At 35.5% G+C, this 23,332-nt stretch overlaps 2 protein-coding genes across 3 annotated transcripts; both read left to right on the top strand.

Annotated features, from left to right (window-relative positions):
* Positions 1 to 355: 355 nt before the first annotated feature.
* On the top strand, positions 356 to 4,224 carry LOC120085802 (XIAP-associated factor 1). Of its 2 annotated transcripts, none has more exons than XM_039041995.1 (6): positions 356 to 493; positions 616 to 684; positions 1,107 to 1,242; positions 1,746 to 1,883; positions 1,967 to 2,094; positions 3,630 to 4,224. In XM_039041995.1, the coding sequence occupies exons 2-6, from the start codon at positions 641 to 643 to the stop codon at positions 3,805 to 3,807; spliced, it is 624 nt and encodes a 207-aa protein (XP_038897923.1). In that variant the 5' UTR covers positions 356 to 493; positions 616 to 640; the 3' UTR covers positions 3,808 to 4,224. The 2 variants fall into 2 exon arrangements, with proteins under 2 accessions (XP_038897923.1, XP_038897924.1); XM_039041996.1 differs by having other exon boundaries at positions 570 to 684.
* Positions 4,225 to 6,024: 1,800 nt separating this feature from the next.
* LOC120085801 (probable rhamnogalacturonate lyase B) lies at positions 6,025 to 23,006 on the top strand. Its single transcript, XM_039041994.1, has 16 exons — positions 6,025 to 6,096; positions 6,334 to 6,400; positions 6,534 to 6,655; positions 7,012 to 7,062; positions 7,368 to 7,487; positions 7,570 to 7,689; positions 8,076 to 8,217; positions 8,391 to 8,561; positions 8,701 to 8,856; positions 8,941 to 9,047; positions 9,598 to 9,688; positions 21,134 to 21,275; positions 21,357 to 21,513; positions 21,730 to 21,846; positions 22,007 to 22,133; positions 22,565 to 23,006. The coding sequence occupies exons 2-16, from the start codon at positions 6,359 to 6,361 to the stop codon at positions 22,802 to 22,804; spliced, it is 1,905 nt and encodes a 634-aa protein (XP_038897922.1). The 5' UTR covers positions 6,025 to 6,096; positions 6,334 to 6,358; the 3' UTR covers positions 22,805 to 23,006.
* Positions 23,007 to 23,332: the final 326 nt, after the last annotated feature.

Raw genomic sequence — 23,332 nt, 5'->3', positions numbered from 1 at the left:
GGTATTCTCACTCTCGCTCACGTTCTCGCTCTCTCAAACTCTTGCTGTCTCTCATTATCTCGGGGAGATTCATTAGCTTATTATTTAGTCAGACTTGCTGAGATGACAGAATCCGTAAATATTATTCAACAAGCTTTAGAAGGAATTCCTGGGACCTTATACAATTGAAAGGAAGGTCGAGGGTTCAAAATTCGACCTATTTAAAATAAAACAATAATATTTTTACAAATAGTTTGAAAGCAATCCTATTTTCCTAAATAGTTTCTAAAACACCATATCCTTTTAATTTTTCCTACGCATGTACGTATGTATATATATAATAATGTAATGGTAAAGTTATTTAATAGATGCTCAATCATCAAAAGGGTGGGTGAGGTTGGTCGCCTTCGTTCGTGAAACTCATTCACTTAGATTACAATTCACAATTAGTTGAATCCCAAGTCGGTCGGTCTTCGTTCTCCAAACGCTATCGATCCGCGGCTACAATTTCTAGGTAATTTTCCTTCAATTTCAATTTTTTAGTCTCTTCAATTTCTTCTCCTTTCTGATCTCCACAAATTTCTCTTCAGCGTTTCAATTCTCCTTCCCCTAATTTTGACATAATCTGACATTCAGCGACGATCGTCTTCCTTCCGTTCCAATGGCTGTTGCATCTGAAGAAACCACGAGCATATGCAATCACTGGTATTCTAATTCTCGAAGCATCGAGAACTTTTTTTTTCTCTTGCTTGAAGCTATTATCAATTTTAATCTCTTATTTCTGGCGTTGATTTTTGTATTTGTTTTTAATACTGGATAAATTGATTTGTTAATCGTGATTATCGGTTGTTCTGGAGTTTCGATTTATTCCCATCAATTGGGTTCAAGATTAGTTTGTTTTGGGGGATAGTACTCTTATCCAATTTAGATACAAATCTGTCGAGCAGGATTTTTGCTTTGCTTTGTTTTGTTTTGTTTTTTTGTTTGTTTGTTTTTTTTTTTTAAATTTGGAAAATGATTATTGTGTAAGAATTTGAATTGGCCTGAATTATTTTTTTCTTCTTTGTGATGATTTTTGTTTTCTGATGCCCTTTCGCTGAATGATGAATTTCTTTCTCCATTTACAGCGGAAGACATATTCCGTCATCTAATATCGATCTGCATTCTGTTCATTGCGTGCGGAATCTAGAAAAATGTAAAATATGCGGCGATATGGTTCCTAAAAGACATGCGGAGGAACATTTTTTGAACACCCATGCTCCAGTACGATGATTTTTTCCTTCATACTTAGTAAATACTATGGCACTCTTATTGTATATTACTCTCTCTTGTTGTATTGTTTATGCACAAGGATCAAATTACCCGTTGATATGTCCATATATCTGGGTTTGAAATTGGTCGTTGATATCTTTTATAATTACCCATAAAACATAAAAATATCATCGATAAATCTTGATATGATGTTACATAAAAAATACCATCTATAAATCTCACTATGATGTTATACGCTTATAACAAGATGTATAACTTAGTTGGAAGTAAAAATAACTTATTTATTAATTTAAATAATTAAAAAAATATCCGTTCGATAATGGTATCTTAATCCTTGTGCATATAACTTAAAATCATAACATTAAGCTTGAGTGTTATTATGTTTTCTCTATTGTTTAGTTTAGGCTGTGGCACTATGGTTTTTCAGATAAGAATGAGATTGAGTACTCTTAATTATTGGAATTTGAAGTACTCATGACCTTATGTTTGGACAGGTTTCCTGTTCCCTGTGTAGCGAAACCATGGAACGGGACATTTTAGCCATTCATAAAGGTGAGAATTGCCCCCAAAGGATTGTCACTTGTGAGTTCTGTGAGTTCCCATTGCCAGCAATAGATTTGGCTGAACATCAGGTATGTCAAGTAATGAATTTGAAGTTAAATCAGGATTTCAAAAGAGATCTCTATGTAATATCTTTGTTGGGTCAAACGTATAGGAAGTTTGTGGTAACCGGACTGAACTTTGTCATCTGTGTCGTCGATATATAAGACTACGAGAGCGATATAGCCATGAAAACAATTGCAAGGGTGTTGTAGCTGCAGATAACATAGCAGAATCTTCCAGGTAGATCAAACTCTTGTTGAAATATTCAACTTAATCTATTCTATTAACTGCTAGATAGCAGAAAGTTTGGGAGTGATTTCGAACCTGTTATAATAACTTTTTGTCATGTTCAAAGTCACTTCAAAACACACTTTTAATCACTTAAAATTAATTTAATATTTAATTTTACACTTTTAAATGTAATTTTCTTATCATTAAAATTTGTTTTTGAATGATTTGAAGCATGTTTTAGAGAGATTTTGAAAATGACAATTGATTTTTAATCATTTCACCAGTAGTTAAGTAGTTACAGGGAACCTCTCTGGCTGTTGTTTTATGATACTAAACGTGCATTTTCATTTATGGGTGTTCCATATGGATAAAACCTAATTTGGTGGGAATTGTTTTTCCCGTAGGGTTTTGTACAGTTGTCCCATGTTTATGTCTTTCTTAGTGTGGAAGTAGAAAACCATGGAAATTCGGGATATTATTTTCCAGGAATTTTGTATGCCTCTCTTTTAGTTATCATATATAAATTGAAATATATCTATTAATGGTCCATTATTTATTTAACATGTCTTAGGGTTGATTTGGATTGACTAGAGAAAAAAAGCATTTTTTTTTTAAAAAACATTTTTGTTTAAACTCTTTTGATCAAAACTATTTAAAATGAATTTTAAATGTGTTTCAAAAACTATTTTGAATGTTGCCAAACACATTAATTTTTTTTTAAAGTAACTTATTTCTAACTTAAACATTTGAAAAGTTAATCCAAACAAACCCTTAGTATTTCTTTGTTACTTCCATCACCTTACAAGATTTTGCACAATTTTTCGAAATAAAATACCTGAAGTTTTCGGTCTCAATATTCACTGATTAGGGAAAGATTGAACCTTTTTTCGCAACTTTAGAGGAGTTCCATATTGGTTTTAGAACACAACACACACACACATCCTTCATTCCTACAAACAAAATTTAAGCAAACAACAATTTATATTTTTTTAACAATCTTTACTAAAACAAATTTCTACTGCATTGGACAATGTCAATTTTGTTTTCTGTTGTAGTTGTTGTCTAGTTGACGTCTCCTTCTCCTATTAACTTCAGTTATTTACAAAGTTCAAGTTCTAAATTTAGAACTTGCATTGTATTCTAAAACATCTCCTCAACTTTTATAAACTTAAAACTTTGCCAATAAATGAATCTTGACGGTATTGCACGCATCAGTGCGTGTGATATGCACGTCCTCCTCTTGTCCTTCTCAATAAATTTATAGTATGTGGGAAATGGAAATGCCTGGTACGACTTGGAATTACTCTATTTCATGTCATTAAATTTTCACAATGAGCAATGTATTTGGATTTTTTTAGTCAGATATTCTTTTCTTTTCGATGATCAACGAATTTTATATACATTTAGGCATCATCATTCATGTTAGTACGATCGTGTGGAAACTACAGGATTTCTGTGATCTATTTTTTGTGGTCCTCGTATTCTATATGTTCAGTTTGTTATCTTCTAATAACATGTGCAATCATTCTACTCTGTATCTGAAGAGATGTGGGGGCGGCACCAGAAAGAGATCATCAAGCTAGAGATCGAGACGCTCGAAGAAGACAGCCGCCGGAGTTTTCTACCCGACGTCTTATATTCACTATTGCAATAACTGGTATTGCCGTTCTATTAGGATCCCTATTTCTCCAGAGAAAGGCCGAGAGCAACGTCGTACACTGATTGCTGGTAAGCTTACCACAGATCCTTCAGAGTGGAGAATGGTTCTCCATGTAAAAAAAACAAAGGGAAAAGAAAAAGGAAAAAAATCCTTGTTTAAAACGTAATAACTTCCATTTTTCTGTACCAAGAATATTAGATTACTACTGTAAGCTTATAAAACTCATGGGCGGAGAATTTGATGATAGCCTGATGCTCTACCTCCTTCGTTCTTTGGGGGTTTCGCTTTGCCATTAAGTAAATTTATGTTGGTTGGAAGTACACGTGGGAAGAAGAAGCCAATTTAATTTACAAATTTAAGTCTAGCGCGTTTTTTATTTTACAACTTATTGTTTTTTTATTTAAAATGTATTATTTTAATATTGGCGATTGGGTTGCCTTTATGTATATTAATAACAATCCACTTGTTGAGTACTTAAATGAGTTGTTATTCTGTGAGTATTTGGATTTTCCTTTTATTTTTTTACTAGAGAAATAGATAACCTTGCCAAATTGTCCAATAAGTACCTCTAGACATAAACTTTTGATATAAATTGAACATAGACAGACAAAATTCAAAATTTAAAGTTTTATAAGCTATCCATTATTATTTTGACGGGTCAATCTTGAACTAGATTGAACCAGTAATTTAACTCAGTTTTTTTATTAATAGCCATTGAACAATATCAGATTATATAGGTTATCATATAGCCATACTAGTCTCGGCTTTACTCTACATGAACTATGAAGTATGAAAATTTTATGGCTGTAAAAACGTTAAAAAAACTTTAAAAGTCAAAAAATGATCTGCAAATTTGAGGACACCTTTAACTTTATTGATAAATGCATCTACCGTTGATCTTTTTCGTTCTAAAAAGATGTAACATTTCTAAAAAGGTTAAAATATCATTTTAGTTACTTTATAGTTTGTTTCCATGAACTTTTAAATGTTAATAGGTTGTATTCCATGTTTTTAGATTTGTGTTTTGATAGTAGGTTCAAAAGTTGGATTCTAATTTTAACTATTATTTATAAACCATAAACTATTATTAATTAATTTATGAATATATTTTATGTTAATTTTTTTTTTATAATTATTAATTTTGTAATATTATATAATTTATAATACATTACATAGTATCTATTGTAATTTTAAAGGAATGAATTGAGTTTATAACCAGAGATATATTTGTAATTTTGTATTTTAAAATTAAAAATTCAATATCTTGATACACTAATAACATAAAAATGTTGTTTAGAGATTTTGCACTAATTAAATCAATCTGAACCATAAAACAAAATTAGGATTATCAACCAAACATGTCCTATATTGGAATCTTTTATTATAAAATATAAATATAAATATTTTTGGGATTTTTCAATTTATAAGAATTTCTTTTTTAAATTTAGTCTTTAAAGTCAATTATTTTCATACAATTAAAAATATAATATGTGAAAAATATTTTTAAATTATGATAATAATTTTAAATGATAAAACTACCAAAAATATTTTTAAATACAATACGTATAGACGGTGACGTTTTGCTATACTTATGAATAAGTTGGTTCATTTTCTTATATTTAAAAATAATCTTTAAAATATGGAGTAAAAATATTAATAGATAATAAAAAAGCTGTACTATTTTTTTAAAAAAAAACCAACTACAAAATTATAATAGGACTCAAACTAAAATTTAATATTAAAAAATACTAAAATTGAATTTGAAAAAAACTCAAAAGGCTACTTAGATTAAAATTGAAAAGAGGAATGATTAGGGACAATATATCTTGTCTAAAAAATAAAATTTAGTACTATAATACACATTCATTATTTGACATTTTATTAAATGATTTATTAATTTATTATTTACTTATTTTAGAAAAAGAAATTATCTTAAATGACAAAACTGTTAAAAGATAGACATAGTAGTCTATTTTTATAGATTGTGATATTTTATTATTATTTGTAAATATGTTTTTTTACTATTTTCTTATATTTAAAAATAGTCCTTTTATAAATATCACATAATTCTTAAAGGTTACTTTTGTGGCATGCAAGAAATCGAAAAATAGTATTAAAACTTTTCTATACTATCATAGGACGAGAAATTTTTTCTCGATAACACCTATATATATATATTTTTTTAAAAACCTCAAAAGGCATAAGCACAAAAATAATATTTTAACCTAAAGAAAGATGTTTTAGGCCACATCAACATATGATCCGTATAAACATCATGTCACCGTGCCAAGCTCCAACTATGCGCGCCGGTTCCGTGCAGCATTAAATTCCAACCTTCGCCGTCGAGCAAAGTATGTCGCGAATCTGAATCGTTAAGAGAATGAGAAAATTCATTGTGCAGTTTGATCATTGGTATCCGTTCTATTCTCAGTCGATTGTGTTCGCGTAATAAATTAGCGTGTTGACTCATGGATCGTTTTATCACTGTCCGTCATCATAATAAACTGTTCTTCTTTTCTATCCTTTGAGGTTTCATTTTCCTTTTAATCTTCTACATCTGTTTGCTCCACTGACTTTTCTTGCTCAAGAAATTTCGTAAGTGAAGGTTTGACAATGTCGTCCAGAGGCGTCCGATTGCAGATACGAGATCATCACGTAAGTTACTTTTGATATTCCAGAAGAAACAAGAGGGAGAAGGAAAATTATGTATAATTGAGTACTGAAGGATATTGTAATTTCTTTATAAGAATTCTCCATATTGTTCCTTGTTGATTCATGTTATGTGCAGGTGGTAGTGGAAAATGGAATACTGCAACTAACTTTATCAAAACCTGATGGAATTATCACTGGCATTCGGTATAATGGTGTTGACAATCTACTTGAAGTTCTTAACCCTGAATCTAACAGAGGGTATACGCTCACTGAAAGTTACTTTCAGTTTCTGTTTCATAATGATTTCATTTTTAATTTTTGCTTTTTAAAATAAACACTTGAATTTTTAGTTCAATTTTAAAAATAAAAACAAGTTTTTAAACTATGTTCTTTTATATTTAGTTTTTAAAATTGGGCTTGGTTTTGAAAACCATGAGTAGAAAATGAATGACAAACACAAAGGAACTCATTGGTAAAAGTGGTGTTTATAAGCTAAATTTTAAAAAATCAAATGGTTATCAAACGAGATTTTATTAATAAAGAGTTTGAGATCTCTCTTTTCTTTTTCTTTTTTCTTTTTTTTTTCTCTTTTCTTTTTTTGAAAAAACATTCAGGTACTGGGACCTTGTTTGGAATTCTCCAGGAAGCAAGGGAATATTTGACGTGTATGGCTTTTCCCTCTTCACTCTTAAATTATTGAAATATTAATTTGGAATCAAAAGTCAAAATGAACTTAGTTTAGTGATAATTAGCATGCGTTTTCTCTCTTGAGGTCGGAGGCTTGATACCCCATTCTTTGCAGTTGTGGTACTAAGAAAGATATTGGAAACAAAGTTTTTTGGTGAAAGAATGGTGCTTCTCTTGCTTGCCAAGCAGCTGCTAAATTAGTCTTTTTCTCCATTTTTAGCATTAGACTGGTTCTATTTTTATTTTATATTTTCATGTAATTTGAGGATCAATTACCATACAGGATTAAAGGGTCAAGTTTTAGGGTTATAGTGGAAAATGAGGAACAGGTCGAGCTTTCTTTTATGAGGATGTGGGATCCCTCCCTTGAGGGCAAGCTTGTTCCTTTGAATATAGACAAAAGGTTTGTCATCAAATTTCTGATCATTCTACTCATTTTTTTTAATTATCATTCACTCAATCACTTAATTGAGTTTCTCTTCTAGGTTTATAGTGCTACGCGGTTCCTCTGGATTCTACTCTTATGCTATTTATGAGCACTTGAAGGATTGGCCTGATTTTGATATTGGTGAAACCAGGATCACTTTTAAGCTTAGAAAAGACAAGTGAGCATACTCTATCTATACAAGTCATTTATGATTTCATTGATACTCGGTATAATAAATTGTCTCTCCCTTTTGTAATTATATCATTACCACCCTCGCTAATGAGATACCTTTTGTAGTCTTTATCGTTCAATATGAACTTCTTTTTTACCCCATTTCATCATATCAATGAATGGTCACTGTTTCTTACCATCATATCAAAGAATGCCCATTTTTTCTTTATTTTCTTTCATGCTTTTGAAAATGCCAGTAATTAGAGGACATTTGAAGGAAGATACTATATAGCTTCTGGCTAGGACTTGCTTATCCAGTTGCTTAAGTCTTCCATGGTTGGGATATTTTTTATGTCAACATATTATTCATTAAACCAATGATTGAATTGATAGGTTTCAGTACATGGCTGTAGCTGACAATAGGCAGAAAGTCATGCCACTGCCCGATGATCGGTTATCTGGAAGATGCCAAACTTTGGCCTACCCGGAAGCTGTCTTGCTTACTAATCCCAAGAACCCTGAACTCAAGGGTGAGGTACTTTTAGATTACTATTCTCTCTTCTGGGAGTGGACTGGTTGATTAATCTTGAATCAGCATTTTTAATTGTACATATGTTTTATCTTGATTCTGAAATTTAAGGTTGAGATGATTTCCAACGAGGTTTTGATAGGATCCACCTTCCTTTGATATGATCCTTTTTTGTTCAGGTGGATGACAAATACCAATACTCGTGTGAAAACAAAGACTTAAAGGTTCATGGATGGATATGCACCAATCCACCCACCGGGTTTTGGCATATTACTCCCAGTGATGAATTTCGGTCAGGGGGGCCTCTTAAGCAAAGTCTAACATCACACGTGGGACCTACAACTCTTGCTGTAGGTGATCGAACACCGCTAATCATCATGTACTTTTTTTCATGTATTTCACATTGAGTTATTACATATTCGGGAGATCTTGTATGACAAGTAGGATCTCTTGCAATTCTCATCTTTCTTTTTAACTTGCTCTCTTCAGATATTTCTTAGTGCTCATTATGCGGGACAAGATTTGGTGCCAAAATTTAGAGCTGGTGAGCCATGGAAGAAAGTTTTTGGCCCTGTTTTTTTCTATCTTAATTCCACCTCAGTTGGAGATGACCCATTTTGGTTATGGGAGGATGCTAAAATTCAGGTTTGATGCAATAAGACACTCAGCTTTTGCCTTTTGTATGGACGACACTTTGACGAGAAATACATATAATCATATTATTACCAGATGATGGCGGAAGTTGAAAGTTGGCCGTATAGTTTCCCTGCATCTGAGGATTTCCCGAAAGTAGATCAACGGGGTGTTGTTCGAGGTAGGCTACTGGTTCTTGACAGGTAAGCATTTCATATTTGTAAATTCTCCATAAGAACCGTTTCAATGATGTGGTAGTTTATCAAACATCATTTGGCTAATGTCTGTTCGTATATTTTTCGTGAAGAGCTTAAGAGATGATGTATTTGTTATGTGAAAATTTCATGACTCCTTTCAATTTTCTTCAAGATGTAATATAGATGGCAATGGCTTATCAACATCCAAAATCTATACCAGATAATCAAACATAGAAAAAAAAAAGTTTTCTCCATTAATCAAAATTTGTTGTTTTTTGATTCATAAATCTATTTGCTATTTTATTTGATTTCTGAAAAAATAAATATGACGGTTCAGTAAAATGTTGAATCGAATTCAGGTACCCACCCTCCTATATTTGTAAGGACTTGACCAGATTTAGAAATATTTCTTGCACAAAGAAAAGGAAAGGAGTATTTCTACAACTTGAAATGAAAAACGATAAACAAGAAGCAGAATATTATTAATTAGAATCTCTATTTATTTAATTTTCTAGTTTAGTTTATGTTCTTGGACCTTTGTTATTAAAATGTCTAGGTATGTGAGTCAAGACTATCTTCCAGCCAGCGGAGCCTTCGTTGGAATCTCTGCACCAGGAGAAGTGGGGTCATGGCAGAGAGAATGCAAGGTAATTAAGTTTATTTCCAAAGATTATCCCTTATTGTCAGCCTTGGCCAGCCTTTTTACAACCTCAAGACGTAATAAAGCGCATAGTCTTCCAAAGACTTCAGTGTAAGGTGGAAAAAAAACCGTGAGCTTTTTTGTTATGAGGCACTTTATATATAAAAGTATTACACAAAGAAGGGAAAATAGAGTTGAAGTGGAAATATGAAAAAAATAAAAAATCCTAAACATAAGGATATTGCATTTAGGCTTAGTAATTTTTTTAATGAATAAAGAAGGAAAAATCCGAATTATTATTATTATTATTTTTACAAATAATGAAAAAGCCAAGGCCTAGGACTTTGGGCCTTAGGTTCAGTTGGAAACAAGGGGCTTTGTTGATAGTTTATAGCTCCAAGGGTATTTTAGTATTTTATTTTACCTTAGGTTTATTTTCTTTTTTATTTTAGGGCTCGTTAGAGCCTATAAATATGACTTCTATTGTTACTTTAATTGTGTTTCAAAAATAATAAAAGAGACTCTCTGTCGTGGTTTTTTCTCCCTGTTCTAAGGTTTTCCAGGTAAACCTAGTGTTCTCTATTTTCTATCTTTTAACATGGTATCAGAGCTTGGTGACAAAACCCTAGCCGCCATCGGCGAAAAAAAACCGGTGCAAGATAATCTTAGTTCTGCACCAGTCCTACTACTGTTGATTCTGACCACCGACGCTACTGCTACTGTCACTGTCGGAGACGTCGCCAATTTTGCTGCTGCTGATACCGTCACTGTTACTGCTGTCGAAGCTGCGGTTAATTGGTAACTTCAGTCCTTGCATATTCATCCAACTCTAGCGCCGCCGCAACCCTTTTATGGAAACCTTAGTGCTGCCTATCCCTCCAACCTCACTGCCAGTAGCCGAAACCTATACCTTGAAGCCAGATTGGTGAGTCATTCGCCTACCACAAAGGTAAATCCCCTGCCGCGGCAATGTCAGGAATCCCCGACTCCTTTCCCTTTCAGCCGTAAGCAACCTATCTATAGTTGTCGGGCCTTCCTCACCATGAGCCGCCTAGTTATGAACAATTGGTTTATCTTCGGTAATGGTTGAACAACAGTTGGCTAATCTTCAGGCAAGTTTTCAGCAACAAATCTCTGCTCTTGGGAAGTCCTAGGTGCTTCCAAAATCTTAAATTCTAGTATAGTGAATTCTGATATTCTTTCCGGTCTATCGATGTATTAAGAGAATTTGGTAACCTCTTTCCCTGCTTTAACTACTACAAACTATTTGTCTGGATCTATGGAAAATTCCGTAGGGTTAATTGCACGAGAAACGTTGAATGGCCAAAATTATTTCTCCTGGTCAAAGTCCATTAAAATGACTCTTGAGGGGCGGCACAAGTTTGGGTATCTAACTGGTGAAATACCAAGACCTAGGTCAGGGGATCCTCAGGAGCGCATTTGGAAAGGAGAAGACTCCCTACTTCGATCACTGCTAATTAATAGTAGGGAATCTCAGATAGGGAAACCGTTTTTGTATGCTGCGATTGCTCGAGATATCTGTGATGTAGTTTAGAAATTATATTCTAAGAGGCAGAATGCGTCTTGTCTTTACACTTTGTGTAAACAGGCTCATGAGTGCAAACACGGGACGATGGATGTCACTTCATACTTTAACAAATTGTCCTTAATCTGGCAGGAGATGGACCTGTGTCGTGAAATTATCTAGGATTGCCCTTGTGGAGGTGTTCAGTATTCCAAGATTGAGTAAGGCGATCATGTCTATGATTTCCTAGTTGGTTTGAACTCCAAGTTCGATGCAGTGCGAGGCCGTATACTGGATAGAGGCCTATACCTTCTCTTATGGAAGTGTGTTCTGAGGTTTGTCTAGAGGAAGACAGAGTTAGTGCTATGAACATCACGACTGTATCTGCTACTGATTCTGTTGCATTTAGTACGAAATTATCTGATTTTGATAGTAACAAGCAAAATGGGAAATAGACCTTGATGTGTGAACATTGCAAGAAACCTTGACATACGAAAGATCAGTGATGGAAGTTACATGGTAAACCACCGAATGGCAAAAGACGTCCTCTAAATGACAGGTCCAATCCTGGTCGAGCTCTTATGAGTGAATTTGCGAGTGCCCCCTAGTCACAACCTCAGGTGAATTGCCAAAGTGACCTTGGTGTTTCTTCCCTTGGGGTTGTTGCTCAATCAGGTACCTCTCAATTCTTAAGTCTCCTCAGCATAAATGGTAAGAAACTATTGATACTTGATTCAGGGGCTACGGATCATTTGACTAGATCTTCTGATAATTTTCTACCATATCTTCCGAGTGCTAGTAAAGAAAAGATTCGGATTGCAGATGGGTCCTTTGCTCCTATTGCAGGCGAGGATCATATTTCTCCTTTTAATGGTTTAACTTTACAGAATGCGTTGTATATACCCAAAATATCTTATAATTTACTATCTATTGGTAAGATAACTAAAGATTTGAATTGTCAAGTTGCTTTCTCACCATATAATGTTTTCTTTCAGAACTTGAACTCGAGGAAGACGGTTGACCTTCCTGAACTCCTTCTTGACCCCATCCTGAGTGCCCATGACACCGTTCTACCCACTAAACAAGTCCCTTGGATAACCTATTATAGGAAGAATCTCATAAAGGAAATGGTATCCCCTACTGCTCCGCCTGCTCTGGTCCACGAATCTAAACCAATGCAAGCTCTAGGTACTATTGGCCTTGATAATACTAACTTGTGTATTGAGGAGAATATTGTTGATTTGGCTGAGAATGATAGGAAAGATATGTTAGTTCCAGAGAATAATAGGGTTGCAAGCAGTGATGAGACTTCGACAGAAACATAAGAGGGTGAAATTCTTCATCAGGCTGGAAAATGTAATTAAAATCCCATTACAAATGAGGAATCAGACAAACTAAGGGATCATGATATTTATCTTGACATACCCATTGCATTGAGAAAGGGCAATAGATCCTGCACCAAGTACTCCATGTATAGTTGTATGTCTTATAACGATCTGTCTTCTGGGTTCAGGGCGTTCATGCTAGCCTTGATATAGTAACACTACACAAAAACATACATATGGCTATGGAAATTCCTGAGTGGAAGACTACCGTCATGGAAGAAATGAGAGCTCTTGAAAAGAGTAATACGTGGGACCTTGTTGCTCTTCCTAAAAGGCATAAAATAGTTGGGTGCAAGTAGGTGTTCACTCTAAAATATAAATCAGATGGAACTCTAGACAGTTACAAGGCCAGACTTGTAGCAAAGGGGTTTACTCAAACTTATGGGATAGATTATTATGAGACTTTCTCCCTTGTAGTGAAGTTAAACATGGTACGAGTCCTTCTTTTTGTTGTAGTTAATAAAGACTGACCTCTCCATCAACTTAATGTGAAAAATGCATTTTTGAAGCTCAGCTTGATCTTGGGGTTTGTAAACTCAGGAAGTCTTTGTATGGTTTGAAATAGTCCCCGAGAGCGTGGTTCAACAGGTTTACTACCTATGTTAAGTCCCAAGGTTTCACTCAGGGATACTCTGATCACACGTTGTTCTAATTGTGTATATTGATGATATTGTCTTGTTCGGAGATGATGCTGCTGAGATCACAAATGAATGATGAGTTTGAGATCAAAGATCTAAGGAATCTAAAGTATTTCTTTGGAATGGAAGTGGCAAGATCAAGGGAAGGGATCTCCGTTTCACAATAGAAATACACTCTTAACTTGTTAAAAGAAACAGGTATGACTAAATGTAGACCTCAATGTGAAACTGGGAGATTCTGTAGACAAAGTTCTTGTTGATAAAGAGAGGTATTAGCATTTAGTGGGAAAACTGATTTACTTATCTCACACTAGACCAAATATTTCCTATGTTGTTAATCGGTTTATGCAGGCACTATACGAAAAACATATGGAAGCTGTGAATCGGATTCTGAGATATTTGAAAATCTCACCAAGTAAAGGTTTGATGTTCAGAAAAACCAATAGGAAATGGGGGTGGTCATTCAAACCGCAAAAATTGAACCGTTTCTAAAAACCGAACCGAACCGAACTGAAAACTTAGTGAAACTGAAAAATTCGGTTCAATCCGGTTTGAAGAAATTTTGAAACCGAATTAATTCGGTTCGGTTTGGTTTCACTTTCGAAAACCGAATTTGAAATCGAACTGAACCGTTTTTTACTAATATATATATATTTATTTATATATTTAAAAAAGGGTAAAACCGAATTTAAAACCAAACCGAATCGTTTTAATTAAAAAGAATATAACATAACATTTTAAAAAATTCAGTTCGGTTTGGTTTGACCACCGAACCGTTTCCACCCCTAATAGGAAATGCATTGAGGCTTATACCGACTTTGATTGGGTAGGATTAGTTATTGACAGAAAGTCTACCTCAGGATATTGTACTTTTGTGTGAGGTAACCTAGTTACTTGGAGAAGTAAGAAGCAAAGTGTTGTTGCTAGAAGCCGTGCTAAAGTTGAATACAGAGCTATGAGTTTTGGAATCTTTGAAGAAAGTTCTGTCTGATCTACACCAAGTCAGTGTTCTACCTATGAAGCTCTATTGTGATAATAAAGCGGCTATAAGCATAGCCAACAATCTTGTACAACATGATAGAACGAAACATGTGGAGATTGATAGACACTTTATAAAAGAGAAACTGGACAATGGCAGTATCTATATTCCGTATATTCCATCTAGTCAACAAGTTGCCGATGTTCTCACAATGGGTTACTCCAGCAAAGTTTTGACTCGTATTAGCAAGTTGGGTCTCATCTACGCCCCAACTTGAGGGAGAGTGTTGGAAATAAGGGGCTTTGTTAATAGTTTATATTCCCAAAGGGTATTTTAGTATTTTACTTTACCCTAGGTTTATTTCCTTTTTTATTTTAGGGCTTGCTAGAGCCTATAAATATGACTTCTATTGTTACTTTCATTGTGTGTTTTATAATAAAAGAGACTCTCTATCGTGATTTTTCTCTCTGTTCTAGGATTTTCCGCGTAAACCTAGTGTTCTCTATTTTCTATCTTTCTGTTGGTCAGAAAACAGAAAAATGCTCTGGTGGCAATGGACCCAGACTCATTGGATGAGCTGATTGAAAACCCAGGCAAATGGCAGAAGTTCGGCTCCTTCCGCCTGAAGTTCGAAAGATGGAACAAATCCATCCATAGCAGGCCATTGTATGCTAAAGGATATGGTGGTTGGATCTCAATTAAGAACTTACCCCTTGACTACTGGTGCAAGCAAACCTTCGAGGCGATCGGGAAATACTTTGGTGGTTTAGAGAGCATAGCAATGGATACACTAAATTTGATCAATGTCTTAGAAGCCAAAATCAAAGTCAAGGAGAGTCTTTGCGGTTTTGTCCCAGCAACAATAGAAGTCCCAGATGAAAGAAGGGGCTCCATCTATTTGAATTTTGGTGATATTTTGTCATCCAACCCTCGAAACAAGGTCAGAGGTGAATTATTTGTGTCCGACTTTACAAATCCCATTGATTTAATTTGCCTAAATGAAGTTATGAGAGATGAGGGCATTTTATGTGAACCATTAAGTCCGAATTTAAATTTCCTCCTTCCCTCCAACTGCAAAATTAAATTCTCCAAAAGTCCAGGAGTTTTGTTGATGGAAAAGAGACCAGGAAGAGAGAGAGTCTGATCAAGGCCAAAAAGTCGAGGGGCCATTTGTCTTCTGAGCCGCCCCCCCGACCTTGCCACTGCCCTCAGTCAGTTGAGTTTCCCCAGTTGCCCTCTTCAGATCCGCTTTTATCGAAGAAAGAATTTCATAGTGAAAGTAAGATCGAGGGTCGTTAGGAAGTCGGTTTGTCTCCAAACAATAACGAGAAGTTTGGTGTCCAAGTTAATCTCACGAAGAAGGGGGAGGCCTCGATTACTAATCCAATCTCCCAACAACAGCTCCAAAGTTTGAAAAAGAACAAGTCATTCAAGTCTTTCACTACAGCAAAAAGAAAGTCGTATGGGCTTTGGCCCTTTCCCAGACATTTTATCAGAAAACACACGTCCTTTCAAAATCCATGGTCAGCCATCTCCAACCCGGATCTTCTTGAAGTAAGTTGTGCTAACCTCCAAGCAAATCCTCAAACCTCGGGCCTAGGTAGGGAGAGTTCTATGCTCCTACCTTTTCTACATTGCATCCGAAGTGAGAAATACTCCCTAGAAGGTCAAGATCCTAGTTGTAACAAGTTTATATCTCCTTCTCAAATCTCACAAGACTCGGAAGATGATTTGTTGGCTAGTGTGAGCAGTAAGGAGTCGGACCTTAAAGATGTTGAGAACAACAAGGACATCAAAGAATGCCAAGTGGGCCTTGATTACTCCCTGAGTCAGCTATTCCTTTATCCAGATGATCCTACACAGTTAGTGAAAACAACCTCCTCATCCCCCCTCTAAAAATGTCAGATGTTCCGCAGTCCTTACACTCCATCATAAAAGAGTGTGACTTCGTCTTGGCCTGATCAAAGAGGGAAGAATTTAAGAATCCTCGGTGATCCCTAATGAAGATAGTTACTTGGAACACAAGAGGCTTAGGGGATTCTTCAAAAAGATTGCCTCTGAAAAGATTTCTGAAGAAAATCAATCCAGATATCGTCCTTATTCAAGAAACAAAAAAAGACAGTTTTGAGGGCTCCTTTATCAAATGCCTTTGGAGCTCAAAAGAGGTAGGGTGGACCTTTGTTGAAGCTGAAGGAAAGTTGGGTGGATTACTCACAATGTGGGATGAAAGCAAAATTCTAGTTTCCAGCATCTCTAAAGATGAATTCTCTCTTTCAATCAAGTGTCAAACAATAAACAAAATGCTTTGCTGGATTACAAATGTTTATGGCCCTTGTGATTAGCGAGAAAGGAGAAGATTGTGGGCTGAATTATCCTCTCCCTGGTTGAGAAATTTGATGATCCCTGGTGTATTGGTGGGGATTTCAACAACGTTCGAAGAAGACATGAGAGATACCCAGTAGGAAGAGCAACAAGAGATATGAATATCTTCAACAAGTTCATCAGGTTAAACAATCTGCTGGAAATTCCACTCTCAAATGGTTAGTTCACATGGTCTAGAGAAGGAGATGTTGTTTCCAAATCTCTCCTAGACCGTTTTCTTGTATCAAGCACTTAGGAAGATGTTTTTGATAATTCAAGGGTTGCAAGACAAGCTAGAACCATGTCAGATCACTTTCCTCTTATCTTAGAAGCAGGAGCATTTAAGTGGGGGCCCTCACCGTTTCATTTTTGTAACAGTTGGTTGAGCAATAAGGAGTGTTGCAAATTGATTGAAAAAACTCTAAGGAAGGGGGAAAAGCACCATTGGGCAGGCTTTGCTCTTTCCACAAACTTGAGAATGATTAAATCAGCTCTTAAGAAATAGTTTTATGAATATGGGAAAGAGATGAAGTCGAAGGAGGAAAGCTTATTAAATGAAATTCAAAGAAAGGATTCACTGACAGATGAGGTATTTTCACAAAATAGGGTTGAAGAAGCATCCTTTTCCTTGAAAGCAGACCTGCTGGCCTTATATCAACAGGAAGAAAGAAGCCTCATTCAAAAATGTAAGTTAAAATGGTTAAAAGAAGGAGACGAGAATACCTCTTTCTTCCATAGATTCCTTTCTGCTAGAAAAAGGAAAAATCTGATTGCAGAATTGCTCAATGACCAAGATCTTCCAACCAGATCCACCCGGGACATTGAAGACCTCATTTTGGGCTTTTACTCCTCATTGTACTAAAAAAGTGATGGTCCTTGGGCCATTCCCCTTAACTTTGGCTGGTCTAGAGTCTCAAGAAGCCAAAATGAGCAGCTTATGGTAAGATTTTCTGCACAAGAAATCAAGTTGGCAGTGAAAGGGTTGGGAAGAAATAAGGCACCAGGACCGGATGGCTTCACACCAGAATTCTTCATCCAATTTTGGTCTCATCTGAAAGATAATCTTACAAAAATGTTTGATGATTTCTACAGCAATGGTAAACTCAATTCTTGTATTAAAGAGAACTTTATTTGCCTAATTTCAAAAAAGTCCGATGCTGTGAAAATCAAAGATTTCAGACCAATCAGCCTCACAACCCTCTTGTATAAAATAATTGCAAAAGTTTTAGCTGAGAGACTAAAAAGAATCATGCCAAGCATAGTAGTCCCTACTCAAAGTGCTTTTATTGAGGGGGGACAGATCCTAGACCCCATACTAATAGCAAATGAAGCAGTTGAGGATTATAGATCGAAAGGGAAGAAAGGTTGGATTCTAAAGCTTGATTTGGAGAAAGCCTTTGATAGAGTGGACTGGTCCTTCCTAGAAAAGGTACTATATGGTAAGAATTTCAACTCAAAATGGATCTCTTGGATAATGGGATGCATCACCAATCCAAAGTTCTCCGTTTTCATCAATGGAAGGCCTCGTGGGAGGATAGTTGCAACTAGAGGAATTAGGCAAGGAGACCCCTCTCTCCTTTCCTTTTCACCCTTGTAGGAGAAGTGTTAAATGCCTTAATCAACCGGTTACATGAGAAAAGAAGTTTTGAAGGCTTCTGGTAGGAAAGGACAAAGTCCATGTCTCAATTCTGCAATTTGCTGATGATACTCTTATTTTTTGCAAATATGATGATGCTATGCTAGATTCTCTTCGGGCCACCCTTGATCTTTTTTAATGGTGCTCTGGTCAGAAAATTAATTGGGAGAAATCATCTCTATGCGGTGTAAATATAGACCTAGACATGCTGAATATGATGGCAGCCAAGTTCAATTGTAAAGTTGAACAGCTTCCTCTAGTCTATCTCGGTCTTCCATTGGGGGGTTATCCGAAAAAGACAGTTTTCTGGCAGCCAGTTATTGATAAACTTCATGGCACTTTTGACAAATGGAGAAGATACAACCTTTCAAGAGGAGGAAGAGCAACTCTTTGTAAGTCGGTTCTTTCAAATCTCCCTACTTACTATATGTCTTCCTTCTTGATACCAAGAAAAGTGTTATCCATCTTAGAAAAAAATATTGAGGAATTTCTTTTGGGAAGGCCACAAAGGGGGGAAACTAAACCATTTAGCCAAATGGGAACATGTGGCTAAATCTCAAGAAGAAGAAAGAGGCCTTGGTTTGGGAGGCTTGAAAGAGAAAAATTTGGCTCTTTTAGCAAAATGGGGCTGGAGATTCCTACATGAAGGCTCCTCCCTTTGGTTCAGAGTGGTCACAATATTCATGGCAGTAACAAATTTGGGAGACACACATCCGGTAAGGCAGGAAGCAGTCTTAGAAGCCCCTGGGTCAGCATTTCAAGGGCTTGGTTGAAAGTGGAAAATCTGGCGGTTTTTGTATTAGGCAATGGTCTTAAAATTGCTTTCTGGTTAGATGCTTGGCTAAGCAATCCCCCCCTAATGTCCAGATTCTCCAGCTTAATCAGATTGGACACTCAACCAAACGGTTCTGTATCAGAGCATTGGGATCACAGCACCAACTCTTGGAGCATTTCTTTTAGAAGACTTTTGAAAGATGAAGAGATTACTGAATTTCAAGATTTGTTAAGCCTCATCTCTCACCTAAGGGTGCAAGATCACCTTGACTCAAAGGTTTGGTCTTTGGAATCCAATGATTTTTTCTCGGTTAAATCCTTAATCAAGTATCTTCGCAAAGCCCCTCGAATTGATCCCCTCCTAAGTCAAGCTCTTTGGAAATTCAAAAGTCCGAGGAGAGTAAATATAGTCCTTTGGATAATGGTTTTTGGAGCCCTAAACTGCTCAAGCGTGCTGCAAAAGAAGCTTGTCTCCCACTACATCTCTCCCAATAGATGTGCATTGTGTAAAAAGGATTGGGAAGACCTCCAACACCTTTTTTTCAACTGCTTTTATGCACAAAGCTGCTGGTTTTCACTCTTCAATGTCTTTAACTTGAGCTGGGCCTTCAGAGCAGATTTTAGACTAAATGTCCAGCAGCTGTTGATAGGTCCGGTTCTCAAGAAAGCTCATCAAATTCTGTGGGTCAATGCCGTAAAGGTTGTGTTAGCTGAATTGTGGTTTGAACGGAACCAAAGAGTCTTCCAAGACAAGGAAACTCCATGGTTTTCAAGATATGAAGCAGCCAAGCTGAAAGCTTCTCTTTGGTGCTCCCTCACAAGCTCCTTTGCAGCATACTCTAGTCAGGAAATTAGTCTAAATTGGCATTCATTTCTTTCTCCGGCATTCTGAAGTTCATGCTACAAAGAAACTTTAGTTCTCAAGGCTGTGTTTTTTCTTTTCCTCCCTTAATTTTCCAGCTCGTTTTTTCTTTCTCGCTTTTAGAATTGTATCCCTTTGTATTACTTTAATTTAGAGGATTTTCTAGTGTTCGGATGTGATGCTGTCTCTTATACACATCTAGATGTGTATAAGAGACCACCTGCTGATCCTTTTGATTTCCTTGTAATTTGAGCATTAGTCTCACTTCATTTTCTTAATGAATAAAGAGACTTGTTTCCTTTTCAAAAAAAAAAAAAAAAAAACAGGTTCCATAGAAATTGTGCACCTAACTTGCACCTTCTTAAAGCGAGGCTCGTGCTTGAGAGGGCTTTTAAAACATTGACCTTGGCCAAGTGAAAGTCAAATTATACTTCAATGATTGTTTTAGCATACAAAATTTTCATTATTAGGATACCACGCCTGCAATTAAATGATGGACCCATGTTCTATGATGTCATTAAGAAAGCTGTTCTTTTTTCTCACTCAGAGAAATTTCTTTGTTGAGCTTAATATCTATTGTCTTTTAAATTAAAAAACAAAACAATGAATTCTAAAAGGATACAATACTATATTTCTGGGATTTGAATGAACAAGTTTCAAAACTTCCAGATCCTTTTCGTACCTATAGAAGACGTGTTATAGCCCCAGAAGGATAGATAGATATCGTCTTATTGACCTTTTTAAAAATACAACGTTTGTAGAGGATTGAAGGTTTAGTCTCTCCAACGAACTAGAAAATGCTTATAAATTTATACTTGCAGATTGCGTACCCCTTTCCCTTCCTTGTAGATATAATTCCCCAGTCCTTTAATCAGTTAACTAACTTCACATTCTTTTTCTGCCTTCAGTATAACAAACAACTTAAAGCAGAAGACTATCCTGCTCTTCACTCAGAGACCGCCCCGACTCTCAAAGATCTAACCATCTGTAGTTTCACAATTTTTCCTCGTAGCAATTATAAAGTGAATAAGGAGTCTCATGTTTCTATCATGATGATATTAAAGAAATTAGAAAAGTAATATGATGAAAGAATAAGGATAAAACACATTTTGTTCGACTCTTTCATCAATTTCAATGGAAGATAATGAAAGTTTGAGCTTTTAGAACAACATTTTAACTCTCGCTTCGAAACTCGAGCCTTTTACCTAAATTTTATTATAAGAACCTTTGTTAATAGTTTCCGTAAGGTTAAATCACATATATGCTTTAAAAGAATTTATTCTTATTGTAAGGGATATCAATTCTGGACTAGAGCAGATGATGGTGGTTATTTTACCATCAACCACGCACACACTGGCGACTATAATCTATATTCATGGGTCCCTGGCTTCATTGGAGATTACCGTTGCGATGCCCTCATCAACGTGAACCAAGGTACAGTTCCCTGTATCTGCAAGTTGCCTCAAGCCTTCAATTTGTAGGTACACAGTTACAGTATTCCAAATTGAAACGTAGGATCTTGCATTGAAATGGGCGATCTTGTATATGAACCTCCAAGAGATGGGCCTACACTATGGGAAATTGGCATTCCCGATCGCTCTGCATCTGAGTTCTATGTTCCTGATCCTAATCCAACACATATTAATAAGCTCTTTGTCAATCATCCTGACAGGTACTCCTTTTCGATAGTGTAAATGAACTTTGATATTGTGGTCCATTTTTACAGTCTTTCACACTGTTTCTATATTGAAATTTGAGTTCTGTTACTGAGGATTGCAATGTAGAAGTGTCAAAATGATATGGATGAAGGTAACTTCTGTGTAGAACATGAGTGATCCAAGTCCAACTAAAGCTGAACTCTCTAGGGTTTAACATTTATACTCTGCAGGTTCCGGCAGTACGGGTTGTGGGACAGGTATGCCGAATTATACCCGAACGAGGATTTAGTGTACACAGTTGGCACAAGTGACTATAGCAAAGATTGGTTCTTTGCTCAGGTCCCTAGGTAACATATCTTTGGCCCTTCATTGCCCATGACCAGAACAACACTGACAATCATGTTGTCATACTCGCAAGCAATTTCTCCTCTTTATTAATGGCCACCATCGCTATATGATCTATGGCATTGTCTTGTATTTGTCAGCAAACTATTCCATTTATTGCAGGAAGACAAAAAGTAATTCACATGAAGGAACTACTTGGCAAATCAAATTCTATCTTAATAGAGTGGCTCGCAAGAGTATGTATACACTACGAGTTGCAATTGCATCTGCTACTCTTGCTGAATTGCAGGTAATATGCTATATGATTAACTGAAATGCTTGTTGAATTACAAATTTAGTCCCTCAACTTTGAGGTTTGCTCCTCTTGGGTTCCTAAACTTTCAAAAGTACAAATTTAGTGTATCAGCTTTCAAATTTTTTAAAGTTCACTGTTCGCTGATCTACTAAACAACAGATGAAAGTTTAAATTCACGGGATATCAAATTCAAACAGATATCTAATAGATAAATTAATTTTAAAAAATTTTGAATTGATCAGGAATCTATTAGACACAAAACTGAAAATTCATAGACTTATTAGATATAGAGTTAGAAGTTTGGGGACCAGTTAAACAATTTTGAATATTGCAGGGATCAAATAGATATGAACCTTGAAATTAGGGACTAAACTTATAATTTAAGCTTTTCTTAATTGTGTTTTTCCATCTCTTTTACCCTCTAGGTTCGGGTAAATGATCCGAGATCAAAGCGACCTTTGTTTACGAGCGGATTGATAGGGAGAGACAATTCAATTGCAAGACATGGAATTCATGGAATTTATTGGCTTTACAGCGTGGGCGTAGGAGGCTGTCATCTTGTTGAAGGAGAAAACACAATCTTCTTGACTCAGCCACGCTGCACCAGCCCTTTCCAGGGTATCATGTATGATTATATCCGTCTGGAAGGCCCTCCAACAAATTGATTAATCCTCAACTATTTTTCATATTGCACTTCTTTTTCCTCAAGTTAAATTCCATATTGCGTATTGCTTATCTATCTTCAATATTTATGTGTATGAAGTTATTTTTGGGTATGTCTCCTGGCTTGTATGGGAGATTGTTTCTCAACCCCTCTGTCGTTTTTAGTTTTTCTATTTTTAAAATTTATGCCCATTTACTCCTAAACTATAGTTTTCGTTCTTTTAAAGACATTTCAATTGTTAGTCAAATACAAATTACAAAAATAAAAACAAGATTTTTATTTTTCTTTTCTTCAAAGTGTTGCCTGGCTTTTAAAAATAATAGTAAAAAATGTGAATAAAATAAATAACTTACAGTTGGCAGCATTACAAGCTTAATTTTTAAAAAACAAAAAAATAAAAATCAAATGTTTATTCAAATGAAGTCTTATGGAATATTTGAGATACTAAATTGTTTATTATAGTCTGTGGACTATGATAGTCTTTACTAGGGTTGAAGACTATTTTAATCCGGTTATAATAGTGTATGTA

Source organism: Benincasa hispida, chromosome 9 (genome assembly GCF_009727055.1).
Source record: "Benincasa hispida cultivar B227 chromosome 9, ASM972705v1, whole genome shotgun sequence".
Classification (NCBI taxonomy): domain Eukaryota; kingdom Viridiplantae; phylum Streptophyta; class Magnoliopsida; order Cucurbitales; family Cucurbitaceae; genus Benincasa; species Benincasa hispida.
This window is presented reverse-complemented; position numbering and strand designations above follow the sequence as displayed.